A 17,855-nucleotide genomic window follows, 5' to 3' on the forward strand; every position below is an offset into this window, starting at 1 on the left:
ATCCACCTTGACAGTTAATGCAATCATCTTCTAAATCTAAGCATTGTTCCAGAAGGCACAGAAATCATAAACTGGGGATTCAGACTAGGCACCATTTAGTCAGCAGAATCAGAGCCCAAAGAATTCTCTCTGCTCATGAAAGAGTAAAGGAAGAATTTAAGTAAGAATCCTTTTAGAGCGATTAAGGTGCCAAGCTGCAGAGGAGGGGGGTTAGGAGCTATCGGATACGACCTTTTCATTGCTCGATCAGCCATGCAGCCCAGCTCTGTAAACATACTCAGGAGCTGGCTGTTAAGCACACAGCTTGTGAGCCTGCATGTGTGGGAACGAGGAGACCAAGGAAGTCAGATTTCATATAGAACGGTCTTAAGCACCAATGCTTAGAGCAGAACCAGCAAACTGAACATGGAGCCCTTCTAAAAGGAATTAATCTAGAAAATTCACATGCATAATGGTACAGGTTGGTCCGATGGTTAGAGCACTGCCCTATCACACTTGAGAAACTCAGGTTCCAGTCCCTGTTCTGCAAAGCTTGTGACAAAATAGGGAGTCAGAGTTTCTTTAGTAACACCACAGAAAGCATCCTTCTGCAACAGTGGCTGAACTGGTTCCTCTCCCAAAAAAGTTCCTCTCTGTACCATTAGAGGTGACTGTTCTGGACTAAATTATTTTGTCAATTCTTAATAGCATATCCAGCCATAGACTATCTGATTATATCCGTAGTCACATTAATAATATATCTGTAAAATACATAATACTAGCACAGCCACGATTTTCCAACTTTCTACCTTGTCTCAATGCCATGTCTCAATCTGATGGCAAGCCAACTTGCTCACCAAGCAGGCAAATTCTGGCAAGATAAGGAAAATGCAACTTGTCTTGACTGATCCCTCTAGGCTACACAGTCTACTGAACCATAGTCCATGTGTCAGCACAACTAACAAAGCAGCCCAAGTGCTTCTGCTCCTCCTCATGGGTAACAAAAGAGTGTCAGCTCCCTGTGTGAGAGGAGAGGACAAAAATCACATTAAAACAGCCAGAGTTCAAGACTTTAAGAGAGAGCAATGCCAATACTAAGCACTGTAAATCCCAGAGGCATGTTTGGCTATGGCAATATTTACATTCCTTAGGGTAGGAGACAACTAGAAGAAAGTGTAGGAAAATCTTTCCATGTGATTCAGCAAAACAAACAATGTGTCTTTCAGCTTCATTGATCAGAAACAGATGAGAAACTGGTAGTAAACATCTGTGCATAAACCACAGTGACAACTTACAAAAAAACTCAAAATGAATCAACAACTAGAATTCAAAATAAGCTTTATTTTGCTCCCCAGTTAAGCCAACTTTGTAGATGGCCTCAATAATGGGAATGACCTGTGGTTATTTCCTGTTCCAGAGAAATAGATAAATCAGTGGCTGTTTTCACAGCATTTTCCTGTTCGAGAAATAGATGCATCAGTGGCTGTTTTCACAGCATTTTCTTAAAAATAAAAAAAATTAAAAAAAACCCTTTTACACATTCTTTTGTGAAGTAAGTTCTCCCTCTCCCTTATTTTTGCAAGTACAGGCTTCCATAAGGTACATTAATACTGAGTGAGCCTACTCCATTTAAAAAACAAACCAAAATACAGTAATATTCTATAGGGGAAAAAAGAAAACTGATTTAAAAATAATTGTCTACTCATATACACTTGTCTAGCATAAAGGACTTTTCAGGTTAAAAAACCATTTCTAAATTAGTAACAGCTGAAAGCATATATTCTCATAGAAAAAATAAAACAAGAAAAAACACTAATACCTAAGGCACATTAATAAGGGAGGTTTGGAAAGCAGTAAAACCCACCTATTAAGATGTTAGAACTAGGAACTTAATCAGGTCTCTTGCTTCCTACAACAGCCAGGCTTTATGGGCCACAACATGGCAAAAAAAGATGTCTATATGCTAAGCCAGTCCAAAGACTCCTACCTTGCGGTCAGCTCTAGGATCTCCTGAGTACCCTAAGCACTAGGCATTCCTCACCTTTAACCATGACCTGTTCTTAATGGCAAATCATTGCTTACAAAACCATCTTGCCACTATAGAGGCAAGTTTTTGTGTAGCAAGATTCTGACCAGCAAACATCCCACAAAAAGCTGAGCAGCTTCCCTGCAGAAATACACCTTTCTCCACATAAAACCACTCCTCTAATTCGGGTAACTGCAGCACACAACACCCATGACAGAAAGCCAGCACAACCAGAATTTAAGCCAGAACACCATGGTGCTGGCTTAACACCAAAAGCCAAAGCCTGAGGAGCTGCGTAGGGAATACTGTCTCTGTTGTAGGTAGAAGGACAATGGTTTTGACTGGCAGTGTCAAAAGACGCAACTTTCAAGGAGCTTTTTACAGCAACTGATGTAGGAAGCAATTCGAAGTCCTGCACTGCTAGGCAGCATTGCTTTATCACACTACCCACAGAACTCAGCCAAGAGGCCAGACTGGGCAAGGCCACAGGAGGCCATTGCCAATTGCAGCTTCTTGTTCAGTTCTCACCTACCCCGAGACTGCTGCCTGATTGCTCATTGATATTCTCTTTAAAACTAAAGTTTAAAATATATTTTTTTTTCTTTTCCTTTTCCAAAGCCAGCCAGGCTTTTCATAGCAGCATCTTGACAACACTTTGCGAGGGATGGCTCATTGGTCCCGGAATATTTGAAGGCCGTGTTCCAAACTCCAGGCGTTTCACTAACCTGCAAATACAAAATAGAAGTTAGTGCATTTCTTGCTCAGTTTTACCGTCTTCAGAGTAACTGGTCACTTCCAGAGTACACTACTCAGCTTGAGAAATCAACGGATAAAAGAATATCACTGAGCACTAAGTGAGCCTGTTACTTAACTGGGCTGAGTTTCCACTGTAACAAAGGGCTCCATTTCCCTCTGAGTAGCGAGAACCTATCTTTTACAGGTGTCGGAATTTCAGTTCTAGCATGACAGCAGTAGATGTATAATCAGCTGCACAAATATGTAAATGTATGGCCCTCGAGGCTTTCTTGTAGGAGCTTTCATGAGGTTTCTCCCCAGGCTGGGATAGCAAGTACAATGTGGAGGACTCCTTCCACACAACAACTTTGGGCACTGAGTAACAAGACAAACCAGTACTCCCAGCGCAAGGGTCTAGCTGAATAATTAAGACTGGAACAAACTGTACTCTAAGCGCTTAATTTACAGAGAATCTAAATAGTGTGCAGTACAGGATTGGCAGGGTTTAAGCAGACACTGAACTGCAATATGCCATAACCTTGCTGATTTTTCTTCTTTTGTTTAAAAAAAGACAACCAGTTCAAGTGTTCAGACAAATTTATAATTTAAGTCAGGTAACCTCCTGTCAGCTGCTCCTTGGAAACATATCTTAGCAACCGTAAAGCATTCTGATTGAGTGAACCCATTACTTCCCTTTTTTCCAGTTCTCCCATAAATGAGAATCTTAACTGTGATAAGGGAAGTCCCTACATGCCATAATGTTCCTGAGACATCACTTGTACAAGAAGATAAAGCATAAAACAAAATTGAGCCAATAAGCAAGAGCTCCTCTGTTGTACTTCGTCCCATTTATAATGGGACGATTATAATGTCCCATTTATAATAAAATACACGTATTACATTTGCTTTGCATTTGTGGTTTTCAAAACTTGATTCCAGCTAGTCTTCAAATTTCAGCAGCTAGTGATTCCAAATTTTAAACTGATCTGAAACATTCAAATCATAATCCTGAATAACTAAATTTCATATCTTTTGAAAACAAATCTGTCTCTACCAAAACAAAGATTTAATACTAAATAGAACAGTACCAGTCACTAAGTTCTAACACCAACAGTTCTCACTAAGACACAACAGCAGAGAACAGCACTCACCCTGTATCACACAGCGGCTGATGAGGACTCAGGCGTGTTTCAAGAACATCTCTGTTCATGTACATGGACACTGTGGTTCTGTTTGGAGACTGGTCATAGACAAAGTTTCGGCAAGATGCAAGTTTGGACTCCAAAGCCTAATGGAAACACAGATGAGACAAGTGTCAGATATCACCCTTCTCTTTCACAAGATGGCACACCGAAATGGCATTAAGAGTGTTTGGGGGGGTGTGGTTTTTTGTTTGTTTCTTTTAGAATGAGTTGTCTAGTAGAAGAACCTGCTAGACCCCAGTGCCACATGAGTTCTGATTTTTTGAAGAGATGAAGCCAATCATCCTTCTAAAGCTGAATCTCTGTTTCTGTAGGGGAGGTTAAGGAGTTGATGCTGTTCACCAGCAGGAACACAAAATCTTCAGCTTCCTCAGGGAGATTTTGACATCTTTCTTACAGGCGTCACTTTTCAGATTACTAAATGTTCATTTGAGCTATCTGCCTCCCTAGACACATATTAGGTTGTATGTACTAGGTGGTACACCTGAGAGAACTAAGCCACAGATACCCTATTCTCCACCACGTGCTCCCATCCTAGATCACCCCACCTTTGCTGCTGGGTTACTCTTCAGCTGTATCAGTTCTGCAGCTCAGCCCATCAAAAAGTCATACAAATGCTTGTGCCCACACAGCACTGGGGCATAAGGGAAAAAACAGAAGGAGGTCAGGGGATAACTTTTCCAGCATCAGCACTACCTTAAATGTCAAACTACAGCTTAACATGATATTAGGCCTTGCTCAAAAGGCTACTGGACTCTTAAGGCAAACTTCACCAGAAGCCCTCTGGACAGCAGGCACCAGCCTGCTTTCTTCTCTGCCTTTCATGGGAGCAGATCCCTTCTTAATTAACTCATGCCAATTTATTCTTTCTGCACATGCACTTTCAGGAATTTGTAGAGGAACGTCTTATCCCCATGCAAATAAGATCTTAGAAAAGCAGAGCAGGGTCTATCTTTATTTGGGGGTTGGTCAGAAACGTACAAAGTCCAGACCAAATTTCAAGGCCACACTTAGCTAACCTGGGGACAAGATACTCTTTCCAGTCTCCCCTGAGCAGCAGTGCAAATAGTGCTGGCTGCAGTTTCAGACAGCTCTACCTTTCCAAAAGCATTGGCTAGCAGGTAATCACTCACCCCCACTTTTCGCAGCAAGTCTCCCACGATGTTAAGTGCAGATATTCTTGCAGCGGGTGTGAGAGGGGTTGCACCATAACTGTCCTCAAGACCTGCAGGGCAGGTTAAAGAAGGCTACATTACTCATTTAAAAAAAAAAAAAAAAAAAAAAGCTTTGACACTGGAAGTCAGAAGACAGCCTGACATACAGAGCAGAGGAAACACTGATATCTTCACCTTTTTGTATCTCACCTCCAGATCTTTCATATCCATTAGGAATATGAAGTACTGTCTCCCTGAGACGGCTCAAGTTACACTGTCCTAAGCTAAAGTCTCTAGACATGCTGTGGCTTGGGTTTCTAGAGATCTGTTCTACCAGCCTACTCTGCATCTCTGTTGCTGCAGTGGGACCAGAGGGATGTGGCCTCAGAGAGGACCATCATCTCTCATTTTACTACAAATCTCCAAATCCTCTCACTTTTACAGAAGCATTAATTCCTCCACACAAAACACATAATTTTAGGTTAAGTATACTGAAGCCCACAATCAAACTTTGTTAGTGCTCAGAGCTATAATATCAAATTATCAGAATGTGACAGTAAAACTCCCTGCATTTACACATGAACACAGTTACTTAAAAAAAACAGAAATTTATGTAAGAAGGTGGAAGAGTTAGTGTTAGAGGCTTGAAATATTGAATTTATCAGTGCCCACAAAAAATAAGTAACTGCTATTATTGACATGAAAGCAGAGATGTAGTCATTTAGTACAGACAGCTAGGATGACTCGTCAGTGTCCTGTTGTTCCAGAGTAAAAAGAAAGCTTCTCTCAAAGAATACCTACTCTCACAGAGAAGCCAATTCAAGTTACACGAGTGTGACATTAAAGATCACACTGAAGTTTTTAAAATCCTTCCCCTAAGTTAGCCCAACATCTCTGAGACAGTTGTGAACTAATAGTAAAGTCCCAGCAGCCCATCTTGTCCCTCACAATTATTATTACTGGACAGTTCAAGTCAAATGGAAATGAACAGCCTATGAATAAACCCCAAAATCACTGTCTATGAATAGTGGATTTAGGTGTATTTAACTGAAACACTCAACTCTGCTCCCTTCTTCTCATTCCTCCTTTAGCCAGAAACTACAGTAAAAACAAGAGCATCAAATAGTATTTCTGTGCTGGTTCCCTGTCAGTCACCTCTCCTAAATGTCGCAGGGGTGGGTATGTTGATGTTGGGTGCCCGGTGCACCGAGGGAGTTGAAGGCACAGATAAGGACGCTTGAACTGCAGTGTCTGTTCTTTCTGTTTCCAGGGTAGTTCGCATCGGTGTTTTGGGTTTCTCCTGTTTCTGCTGCACTGCAAGCTCTTGTCGTAGATCTATGAAGGAAGCAACACAAAGCAAGCCTTTGGAGTATGTATCCAGCAAGATAAAAAAACAGGTGAGAAAGTTTGGTTTGCTCAAAAGATTACTTCACCTCCACAAGGGAAACAAAGTCACTTATCCTTGTAAAGATTACTCCAGACATGTTCAAAATCTGGACGATCACTAAAGGCTTTTCTAGGATTGTGGCTCAAGATGTTTTTGTAGTATTAGTTCAGTTGCTGTTATTTGGCTTTAATTTTCATAGCCTTTCACAAGGCTCCCTTTGAGGCAGGGAATTAACTCCTTTCCAAATGTTACAGGCTGGTAAGCAGAGGCACATCAAGACTGAGGCTAGGCAACTTGGCACACTTTGGCTACATTCCAGGTCCCTGCCAGGTTGAGATCCTACCTATTGCACCCTTTTCTCTTCTACCCTGGTTTCCACATGAAAGAAACCTGAGCTGAGGCCAGGTGGAAGCCACACCATTATCTAGCCAAGGGATAGAGCACTTCTGTCCCACAGCCTGGCTGTAGCTTATGGAAACCACTTAAGGGCACAGAATCTGAGCAGAGCTGAAAATAGAAGGTGTTTTTCCAGCTCCATGGTCTCTCTCTTCTCACCCAGCCTTCTTGACAGATATCAAGAAGCTAGCACATGAGGCTATTCAAAGGTAACTAGAAGTTAGTCACAGCCCTCCTGTTTTACTGCCCCATTAGTGTTTCATTGACTCCACTTTTCACAGGCCAGGAAACAATGAGGTTAATATTTATTAAAGCTGACCTTCATGGGTTACAGGAAGCAAGACCAGCACATGCCCCAGCTGGACTGGCTGTTCTTAATCCCTTAAGGCCCTGAAGCATCACCACAGATTAGGAGAAGGCTGGAACAGACTTTTGCTTCTGTGAGCTGCTCTGGAACAAGGTCAGGAGTTCAAGGAGTGGGGGGGGAATAGTCTTGAAGCTTCCTCATTTGCTTCTACATTTCAGACAGCAGATTTAAAAGATGCAAACTTAAAAGCCAAGCTCTAAGATATATGGAGAGGACTGAACAGCTACAAGCCAGGAGGGGAGAAAGGGAAAGATACAAATAATTTCTGTCTAACCTCTAGCTTCATCTTTCAGGCGCTGCACGGACTCCAGAAGGTTTTCTTTCTCATCCAGCTCACTCTCCAGAAAAGCATTTCTTTCAATAGCCTGGTTTAAACGCTGTTCAAAGTCCTCCAGAGACATTATAGTGGCTCTGAAAAAGAGTGCACAAGATGTCACTACCAGCTCCTTCAAGCACATAGAGGAACTCCCGCTCTCACAAGAAAAGGGATAATGTTGCATTTTTGTTTGGTTTGCTTTGGTTTATTATTTTTTTTATTTTAGCTTGTAAGATATGAAAGAGTGCAGTGGGGGGAGTGAAAGGGGGAAAAAATTATCGCACCTCCCATCTGCCACAAACCTTTTCACCACAGTCATCACCTAAGCGATTAGTTCTGAATGGCAGCTTAGTGACACCATGCTCACAGGACAGAACAAAGGTGGAAAAAGAAAACACAGAAGGTGGGTCACCTTTTTGCTCTTTCCAAGTCATCATTTGCTTGCTCGAGTTCTCGAATGTATTTCTGAAGTTGATCTTTAATAGCTTTTGTCTGTGCCAAGTCATCTTCCAGCGCAGAGATTTGCCTGTATCCTTCCGAATGCTGCATTTCAATCTTTTCCTAATCAAAGGCAAATCAAACAGTGTATCAGGGACTTAGCAATGCATGTTCTCTTTCTGTGGCATTGTCTGAGCCCCTTTAAAGGCAGAGGCAGATGCTGTGAAGTTTTTTTGAGAAACATCACCTTACAAATGGTAAAATGCCAACAAAGCCAATTGCTCACATACTTCTGGGCTGCCAGCAGACAAGAGCTCTTCCTGTCACTCCTTATCAAACAATGGTGCTGGGGAGCAGTTCCCGACCTCCACAGCACAGGGCCGTTCCTTGCTCTCCCAGACAGTGAGACTCAGCATAATTTCTGAGCCCCAAGAGCTTTAGCAACACACGAAGCAGGATGCAAGAGAAGCCACCTACTTTCAGCTCTAATAACAAGTCAAGCAGTACTTAGGAGCCTAAATAACAAGAAAAAAAAAACATCCAAGTGTGACACTATTACATACTGCTGTGGAACCAGCAGGATTCTCCACTGCCCCTGTGGTTTTATTAGCCCAAAGCAGGTTCAGAGTTCTAGATCACAAAACATTTCAGGTGCAGTTATGCAACATGCTTTGGATGTGAACCTAAAACAAACTCTGTCTTCCCTTTACAGCACGTACACAAGGGTACATTTAAGAGAGGCACAGGCGGGGAGGAAGGCTTAGCTTCTCCATCAAATATCTCTCTCCTGCTATTGCCGCTATCTGCAGAGTTAGCTCCACATCCTGTGACAGGGAAAGCTTCACAACACACCATCTACTGCAATACTTTACACTCCACAACCTCGCTATCAGATCACTTCAACACGCCAGAGATTTTTTTGAAACTCCAAAATTGCTCTATAAGTAGCATACCTGAAGTGCTTTCTCCATCCAGAATTTAAGTACAACACACTTGAAGTCACTGAAAACAAATCCATGCACTGGAATTCGAAAACCATGGCATGTAGTCTAGCATGACTGATAATATGAAGACAGTTATTTTAGCACATGAAATGCACAGACAAGGAGGAGGGAAAGAGATACCCATTCTGAACTAAGAAATTCTTATTTGATTACAGTGTGGTGACACTGCCATAATTCTGGATCTCTGAAGCATAGTTACATGCTGAATTTAAGAGCCCCCAAGCTCTAAGAGGCAGATTACTTTCAACTAGCTTTTCAGGACTCTCTAATCAAACCCTCCAAAGCATTATTTCCATTTATTTTTAGGTAGTGTAAACTCTGGTTTCTGAGGGGGGAGCAAGCACTCACACTAGGCTGGTAAGCTCAAAACCACAAGCTGTGTGGGCCTGACAAAGTTCACTAGTGTTGACCTAGATGCAGACACCAACCCTTGATGGGCTCAGTTAACACTGCTGCTCAATAGCTTCACGAGTTTAGTGCTTTGCTCTTGAATTGATTCAGATAAAAGACCAGAATTGCAAGGTTTGAGTCTTTGTTTTTAGCCAATTGTAATAAACTATCAGCTGATGTGGCCATCAATGGAGTCTCTGTTCCTTCACTGCAGGCTGTTACTGCAGTTTTCAGGCTCCATGAATAGCCAATTGTTAAAAGGTTTGTTTCAAGCAGAATATGTTTTAATAAAGTTATCTACCGTGAAAAATAATTTAAGGTTTTCTAAAATATGTTTACCCTCCACTGTTCGAGGTTCTATGTTTTTTCGTACTATTTTCATTCCTGACTGCTTCGGCTGGTTCATTGTCCCCTCTTCTCATCCTAGCTCCTCTAGAGAAAGAAAATAGTCCATATTCTCCTCAATTAAATTAACTGCAGGTTTTATTTTTGTCAAACTTATGCCTTCTCCCCAAACCCATCAGCTTCCATGCGTTTATGTGGCTACATGGAACAGTAGACCAACACTCCATACAACATGCAGAGCATTTAACACTGCTAAGGCACCAATCAAAGAACAAAGATCAGTGCAACATAACAAATACAATGAAACAAGCCTTGGAGGTTTTGCTATCAAAAAGCAGGGGAGGGAGGGAAAAAAATCACTAAGTGAGCGCTAGAGGGACAGGACATCTGCCTGGAACGGAAGGAAGTTCCCTTAAGATAGTAATTTGGACAACAGTTTAGACAAAAGGCATCGCAAACCCAGATTAATCCAGTGATTAATCACTTATAAGTGTTTACAAATACCTTCACTCCCATTAGCTCATTATTGCATCCAATTGAGTAGAAGAAGTGTAATTAAATAAACCTCTGCTTCCACAGATATTGACCTAGCCCTACAAAATACAGTGTAGTGTTTCTTGGGCAACTATACCTCACCTTTAAGTAAAAGGCCAACAAGATCAAACTTTAAAAAGGCACACCAATTTCAAAAACAATTTTTTTTCAAGTTTAAGAAAACTTACCAGTATTTCCTAAACCTGTCAACCAGCACAGGGGTCTAGCAGCATCTTTAATGAGACTGAAATGAGGCAGACTCACTCTTCATACTCTAGATAGCTTCATTATTTCTTAAGTCACTCTGGTAAGAAGTTCCATCTCAGTAAGTTCATATCCCTTATGTTTTATAATTATGGAAGTTAATGCTTCTCAGCTGGTTCTTAGTTTCACAGAAGGCTAACCAAGCATAAAGAGGATAAATTATTTTTCCCCAAGTACAGACAGATTCAGTAACGAAACCAGGACTGAAACTGTTTTATGCCTCTCAGTTCTATGTGTTACCCACCGGCTGCTGCTTCCCAGCTTATCTGGAATGCCAGGTAACAAATACACAAGGGTTTAAAACTACTGAATTTTCTTAGGTAATGCAAGAACACAGCTGGAATGTTTGTATTTTGATTGTTCTGCAATATTATCTGTGTCTGCACAACACAGACAGCAGGAAAGCTGCCAACAAAAGCACTAAGTAGATGGAAGAAGGAATAGAACAGCAGCTCTGTTATGTTCATGTTTACTCTCCACTCTACTGCAAACAGTTTTCTCCCATCCCAAATCTATCCTGACACATAGCCACAACCTGCAAACAGGGGTTCAGGAACATTACCAAGGTATCCAACACCCTCAAAGCAGACAACAGATTGGTATTTCTTAATTTTTCAAGACTTTCTTTTTTTCAGTTTTCTGTTCAATTTCTTTGTAATGCTGAAGGTCCCTGTCCACAAGGCAAGCTGAATCTGCACATGCCTGTCTCATTCACCTTTACACTTGGGATGTACAGATACTATATGCATCATCCACTGTTACCTTAACTGACTCCAGTTCCATTCGCAGACGATTGTTTTCTGACAGAAGGTCTCTGTTTCTGGACTCTGTTTGCTGCAGCTGAGTCTCCAGTTCAGCTTCATACTCTTGACTCCCTTCTTGGAATTCACGCAATTCCTCCTGTGTGTTCTCAGCACTAGAGAGCAATTCCAGCAACGGAACTCATCATAATGAACAAAGAAAAAAATATCTCTTGTACACTCAAGGTAAAAAAAAAATACTGCCCTTTAACACAGAAGGCTCTATGCCCTTCTCCAACATATATATTCAACAGGAAGAGAGGACCATATGCAAATGTTTCCCCCTCAAGTATGGAAAGCCACCCCACAGCAAACTGGTAAACAAATAAAAAAAGCCCAAATAAATAGAAAAATCCCAAAGTCTGTCTTCACACTATAGGTGTTGAGGACATGTGGAGTCTCTTTAGCTTGTACATTGTCCACTGCCATCTGCATATCTAATCTGTTATTCAATTCAATTATTTATTTGGAAATATGAACAAAGCCATTTTCGTTTAGCAATAAAAAGTGAGAAAAAGATGGAAGGAAAGATGTTCTTATATTCTTAAACAATTCTATTGAAATAATCCTCCAGCAAGCTAAACAAGCAGCACTGAAAGGTCTAAACACCTGGTCTAAGAAAGGACCCACCAATATCAGCATCTAAAAAGTTTGGGTTTTTTTCACCCTTTACTGCATTTAGTGCAACATACTGAGCTAAAGGGAAGAGCAAAGTATGTCCATTCTCAGCCAGGGATCCTCCTCCATCTACGTGCTGTCAAACCACCCTTGATCCACGCAGAGATATAAAGAGTGAACAGCAGCATCTCTGTCTGCAATGGCCTGGCTCATCCACCCCCAACAAGGTTCTGCAGTGAGTTATGTTTACCTGGGCTGCCCACAGACTGCAGTCAGAGGCACAATTTCAGCACACACAGTCCTACTCAAACCAGAGCAGGGACCAAAACCAGCAGTGCCACAGCAGCACAGATTCATTGCTCAAATAAGCATACAGGACTCTGGGCTGCTGTAGTTTATGCAGAAGCATTGCTACTGCCACCACTCAAGATAGCACCACATAGGAGAGTAAATTCAAGGTGGTTCAGCTATCTATGTCTTTGCATGCAGTGTTTATGCACCCTACCGAACAACTTAGAGGAATGAAGCCACTGCCTTACCACTGCTTGTATTTCATAGCCAGCTCTTTCCAGTATCTGGTTTCCTCTTCCACTGAGCTGAAGTGATGTCCTTCTGAGTCTTCCATGATGAGTCCTCAAAGTTTAAAACTCCTGTTTCATTTTTTGCCCCCTGGAAAATTAAAGGATCAAGCATAAGAGCTAATGCAGTGAGCTACCTCAGTACTTTTTGCTGCAGAGCAGTGCATCCCTCCTCCCAGGAAGTCACTGCACGCCTGGAGACCAAACTAAAGACCAGCCTTGACAGGGCTCTTCCAGATATACCATAAATGCAAAGAATCACTACTGAGTAATCAAGTCTCTTTCCCCAGTTCTCCCAAGGCTGCTGCATGCTTAGAATCATAGAATCATTAAGGTTGGAAAAGACCTCTAAGATCGAGTCCAACCGTCAACCCAACACCACCATGCCCACTAAACCATGTCCCTAAGTGCCTGATCTACACGTCTTGTAAATACTTCCAGGGATGGGGACTCAACCACTTCCCTGGGCAGCCTCTTCCAATGTTTAACCACTCTTTCAGTAAAGAAATTTTTCCTCACGTCCAATTTCAGTAAAGAAGTTTTTCCTCATGTCCAATGAGGATGCTTACGCCACATCCCCAGCAGTGAGCACCTTCCCCACCCTCTGACTACACAGCACAGAGCACCAAACCTCAAACTTTAGCCGCAGCTGTCCCAACGCACACAGAACACAAGTGAAAGAGAAGACATCTAAGGCACAACTTCAGCTCCAAAGACAGTGCAATTAAGGCCAATTTCAACAACCCTAAAGATGCTTACCCTGAAATTGAAGAGAAACTTCAGAGAGACACAGAGAAGGTACTCAAGATACTAATTTCCTGTGTTAACATTTCCAGGAACACCTAAGCTTTTTACAGACATAACTGCTGGACACGTGAAAAATTTCTCCTTAGGTCAAGATAGACAAAACTACCCAACTTTAAACCTGAAATATCATAACCCATGTATGGCTGAGAGCCACAATATACCTAAATGCCTCAGAGAGCCATGGGAGAAGGGAGCTCCAGAAATTCCCAGCGAAGTGAGGATAAAAGCTTCACAGAGGTTTTAGTGGGATACCACCTGGCTGGACTAGGTACGCAGATAGATTGCAGCAACCCAGTGAGCAATCCAGACCATCCAGCTGTCCCTGTGCCAGCATAAACCCAGTCACAGGACATAGTCCCAAACAGGAACAACACATGAAAAGAGCCACAGGGGAATCAAGAACCTTAAGCTAGTCACTCCCGCTTAAAGACTTAAGTATCTAGACACCACAATTAAATAAATGCCCTCTGATGTGCATGATGCACTCTAATAAACAGGTCACTAGCAAATATCATTTTATATGAGTTAGTCTTGACAACGGAGAAACATCAGACCTAATGCTCTGGATAACCTGCCCATGTGCAACCATGGGTGAGGCAAAGATTCCACATAGACATTATCAATTTAGTAGAAACCCAAATAGATCAAGGACAGTAAATAAAGGTGGAGTTGAACAATTCACGACAACGGCATTTGTCAGAGAACTGTATCACTGAAATCTAATGACTGAGGAAACACAGTTGTTCTACCAAGTTTCAGCTCCAGATCTACTGAGCAAAACATTTCCTAGAGGTAATCCTGATAGAATAAAGAGGAAAAAATAGCCAAAGCCTTCAAAGATCATTTAGACATCAGTCCTGCCTTCTACTCTTCTTATTTATGATACTCAGGAAATGCTGAAGTAGACCTTCTGAGCAGCATGTCATAGCTAAAGAAAATGTGCATCCACTGCACATCTATTGAACTCAATGGAAAAATTATTCATAACCTGTGTTCAGACTGCCCTCTTCAGAAAATCACCTGGTTTAAACAGGATTAACAGCCTGGTATCTATCCGGTAACTCTACTGAAACAAACATAAGTAGTTCTTACCTCTACTACAGACAACAGTTTCAAGTACTCAGAGTAGTCTGGGGATCTAAAGCCCAATTCTTACATACCCAAGCAGTGCTACAAAGCACAAGTCCTTTTCACAGCCTAGGCTACTTTCAGGAGACTATTGAGCAAAGAGTAAGCAGCTGTCACAGCTAAGTGGGCTGTGCCCACGCACCTCAATGCACAGTATCAGCTACACACTCATGGAAATTACCCTATTATTTAGAAGGGGAGATGGCAGGTGAGGGGAAAAGTTACTAAGCTTTAGTTTTTATAATTCAGTTTCTTGACACAAAATGTTAATTAGATAAAGCTACATGTCTTCCTTCTAACAAACAAAAACCACTGTGTGATGTATTGACACACTTCCAGCAAGAAGTCTCAAGGCTGCTGCTCTTTGTATGTATTTACAGAAGTAGGCACTGGGGAAAAAAAGAGAGGAAAAGGAGTGTGAGTAAGGAGGAGTGATTTTCCAAATAGTACCCTTGCCCATTAAAAAGAAAATCACAACCAAGCATAATTAACATTCTTGACCTAGGACAGTTTACAACACATCTACTCTATTATTTTTTAAGTGAACTGAAAGTGCCTTTGATGTTAATGAGTATGTCCTTACGCTCAAGGCACTGTGTACACATGCACCAATCCTTGCAGCACATTTGTAAAGAAAAAAAAAATTTCTCTTTTACAAATGAGGGACAGGGAGGGAGGGTCAGACACAAAGAAGTGATGCAGGTGCAATGAGAAACGAAGAAGGACCAGCATCCATTACTGTGGCCAAACCACTCCAGAGAACAGCAAGCCAGAGTTTCCTTTAGCTGGTTATTTCTCACCACTCAGACAACAGGAAGCTTCTGTATTTCTTCAAGAACTGAGATTCCACCCAGGGTATGCCTGGTTTTGCTACACAAATTAAAATATACTTCATAAGTCTCCAAACAGGAATTATTGTGACATAAGCATTATAATAAATCCCATATCTGTGTTCAGACAGTCAACAAAAAAGTCAGACAAGACAAAAGATGGAGTGCAAGACATCTTGCTCCCAAAAGCTTTCAAACAACCCTTTAGAACCAAAAGACACAGCTCCCATCGGCCTCAAAAGCTTGAATATGCTCATATCTAGCTCTCACTTGTGTTTTTACACTGCATTTTGGAAGGACTAAAAGAACGTACTAATTTGCATTTTTTAAGATTGTATGGTCACATACAAATGAACTTTCCCTAACCGAGCCATAAGATTTATGAGAGTTGCACAGAACCTTGATAACTTTCACAGAAGCATAAAGATGCTGTCCTCTTTGGTTTTTAAGTATGTCTTTGTAAACATGAGATTATGGACCCACTAAGGATGTTATCCATTAAAAGTACGCTCTGTTTCATGGTTACCATTACTAAAGAGTACTCATAATTCAAAATTAATTGTTAAAATGCAAATACATGGAAGGACTGTGGACTTATACTTATTCCACAGAGATGACACAACATGGCAGAGATTGTTTCACTACTGTCCCATGCCACAGGCACATGCTTTTTGTCCGCAACACACAAAGAAGACCTATTAGGTACCCAGTATACCTGCACTACATCTTAACTCGCAGGGGTTTTCAAACTAACCAAAGATGCAAGACACAAACTCAAAAGAAAAATTCCAAGTTTTAGACAAAGTATTAAAGCTTTTCTTTATTTTCTGAATTTTTTTTTACACAAAAAACACTCACATAAATCTTTCTAAACTGTAGAAAGGGTAGGGCTTTGACTTTTTGTTTTCCCCCCTACTGCCTTCTCCCCTTGATTTTTAACAGCTTGAAGACAGTATGCAAAATGCCTGGAAAGTAATTAATTAAACCAATTAGGAACTTCTCATTGTCTAGGCTCACTACAAAAGGGGGGAGGACGAGGGGGGTGAAGGAGGTTTTAGCAATGTTTTGTTAAACATTGGCAAATGTGGAAAAATCGAGGAGAGAAAGTCACAGTCTATAGCAGGTACACACTGGCTGCACCTTACTTGTTTTCACACACATGAAGCCAGAAGAGACATCTGGCCAGACTTCCTGTGCGCGAGCAGCACAAGTGCTGGTCACACACATTACAAAACCTCTACATCATACAGGAAGTGGAAGCGTTCATGGGTGGGGAACGGACTTCTGCAAGGAGAAAAATACCTCAGCATAAACGTTGCAAGAAACAATTTCATACAAGTGAGAGCAGAGTTGCAAAATTCTTAAGGAAAAAACATTAAGAAAAGCCACACACACAAAATTATTGAAGGAACTTCAATTTGGGAGTCAGAGTCTGAGTTCATCAAATTCATGAGGACCTCAACTTAGATTCTGTTTCAGTCCTAGAATAAAGGACTCAAAACAACCCTGCATACTGAATACTATTTAAAAAAAAAAAAAAAAGAACATATTAGCTTGGTGAACAATGTTGGCCTATCTTTGTAGCAATGCCTGATGGTCTGAGTCAGAGCAACTCATATTGTAATAAAAAATTCAGAGTAAAACAGTACCATAAATGCTACCAAATTATCCATGGCAGAGATGATGGAAGCTCCTATTAGACATTTTTTCCTAACTGTAAACCAAAACAAAAACTCTCTTTGCTCCTGAAAAGTAGCTTTCCCATCCTATGAAAATTACACTTTCTTAAAATAGTCCCCTTGCAAGGGTCTTCCTGTAACACGAGGGCCTATTTTCTTTTGTTTAAGTGATACAAAAGAAAATCACCACAAGAGAGAAAGAAAAGGAAGAGGTCATCGGAGTGCCAGGATTACTACAGAATCCCACAGCCAGCACTGAAAAGAGTTATCATCTTCTCAGGGTCTTCTCTATCAAAAGGCTTAATTCAGCAAAGCCCTCAACTTTTCAGATACCAGTCCAGCTCCAATACTTTCGAGTTTCCAGTGATTCCTAAGGAAACTCCGCAAAGTTTTCTCTCCTGAAATGCCTGACCTTGATGCTTCCAGCTGCCAGCCAAGAGGTCAGCCAGGCAGCGCTCTCGGGCTGCCCATTCCCATTCGGAGCACGACGCCGGGAGAGAGCTAAGCCAGCGGGCACGGTTCCCACGCTCCCCTCCCCTCCCCACCAACAACCGCGAGAGCAACTCCAGAAGCGGAGGGAGATTCAGGTTCGCAAGGCAGGATGCGGCAAGGAGCGGGGGCCCGCACACGGGCAGGGTCCCAGCTCCATCTCCCCTTGCCTCCTCGACCCTGCCCCAGTTACCACCGCAGGACGAGGGACACCAGGAGGGACCGCGCCGCACCGAAACCGCCCTTCCCTCCCCTACACGCGGCAAGGGCGCTCCGCCAGAGGGGGAAGCCCCGGAGCGCCGCCCACCCTCCCGCCAGCCTGCCGGGCTGCGCAGGGGAGCCCCGGTCTCTCACCGCCACCGCCGCACAGACCGCGCAGCTCCGCGCCG

General features: G+C 42.1%; 1 protein-coding gene across 1 annotated transcript; it reads right to left on the reverse strand.

The window, feature by feature from the left end:
* Positions 1-1,555: 1,555 nt before the first annotated feature.
* NDE1 (nudE neurodevelopment protein 1) lies at positions 1,556-17,855 on the reverse strand. The gene is made up of 9 exons (XM_009281631.2): positions 17,821-17,855; positions 12,495-12,624; positions 11,300-11,453; positions 7,975-8,123; positions 7,521-7,657; positions 6,252-6,431; positions 5,076-5,167; positions 3,892-4,028; positions 1,556-2,730 (listed from the first exon to the last, which is right to left on the reverse strand). The coding sequence occupies exons 2-9, from the start codon at positions 12,578-12,580 to the stop codon at positions 2,637-2,639; spliced, it is 1,029 nt and encodes a 342-aa protein (XP_009279906.1). The 5' UTR covers positions 12,581-12,624; positions 17,821-17,855; the 3' UTR covers positions 1,556-2,636.

Source organism: Aptenodytes forsteri, unplaced genomic scaffold, assembly GCF_000699145.1.
Source record: "Aptenodytes forsteri isolate BGI_AS27 unplaced genomic scaffold, ASM69914v1 Scaffold84, whole genome shotgun sequence".
Classification (NCBI taxonomy): domain Eukaryota; kingdom Metazoa; phylum Chordata; class Aves; order Sphenisciformes; family Spheniscidae; genus Aptenodytes; species Aptenodytes forsteri.

Bases quoted from the DNA above. Each gene is read 5' to 3' on its own strand.
- NDE1 (XM_009281631.2), bottom strand. From the start codon at position 12,580: ATGGAAGACTCAGAAGGACATCACTTCAGCTCAGTGGAAGAGGAAACC. The intron at 5,168-6,251 runs GTGACTGACAGG...CCTGCCCTGCAG, and splicing joins CCCTGCGACATTTAGGAGAG to GTCTTGAGGACAGTTATGGT. The intron at 2,731-3,891 runs GTGAGTGCTGTT...TTGTATTTGCAG, and splicing joins CAGCCGCTGTGTGATACAGG to GTTAGTGAAACGCCTGGAGT.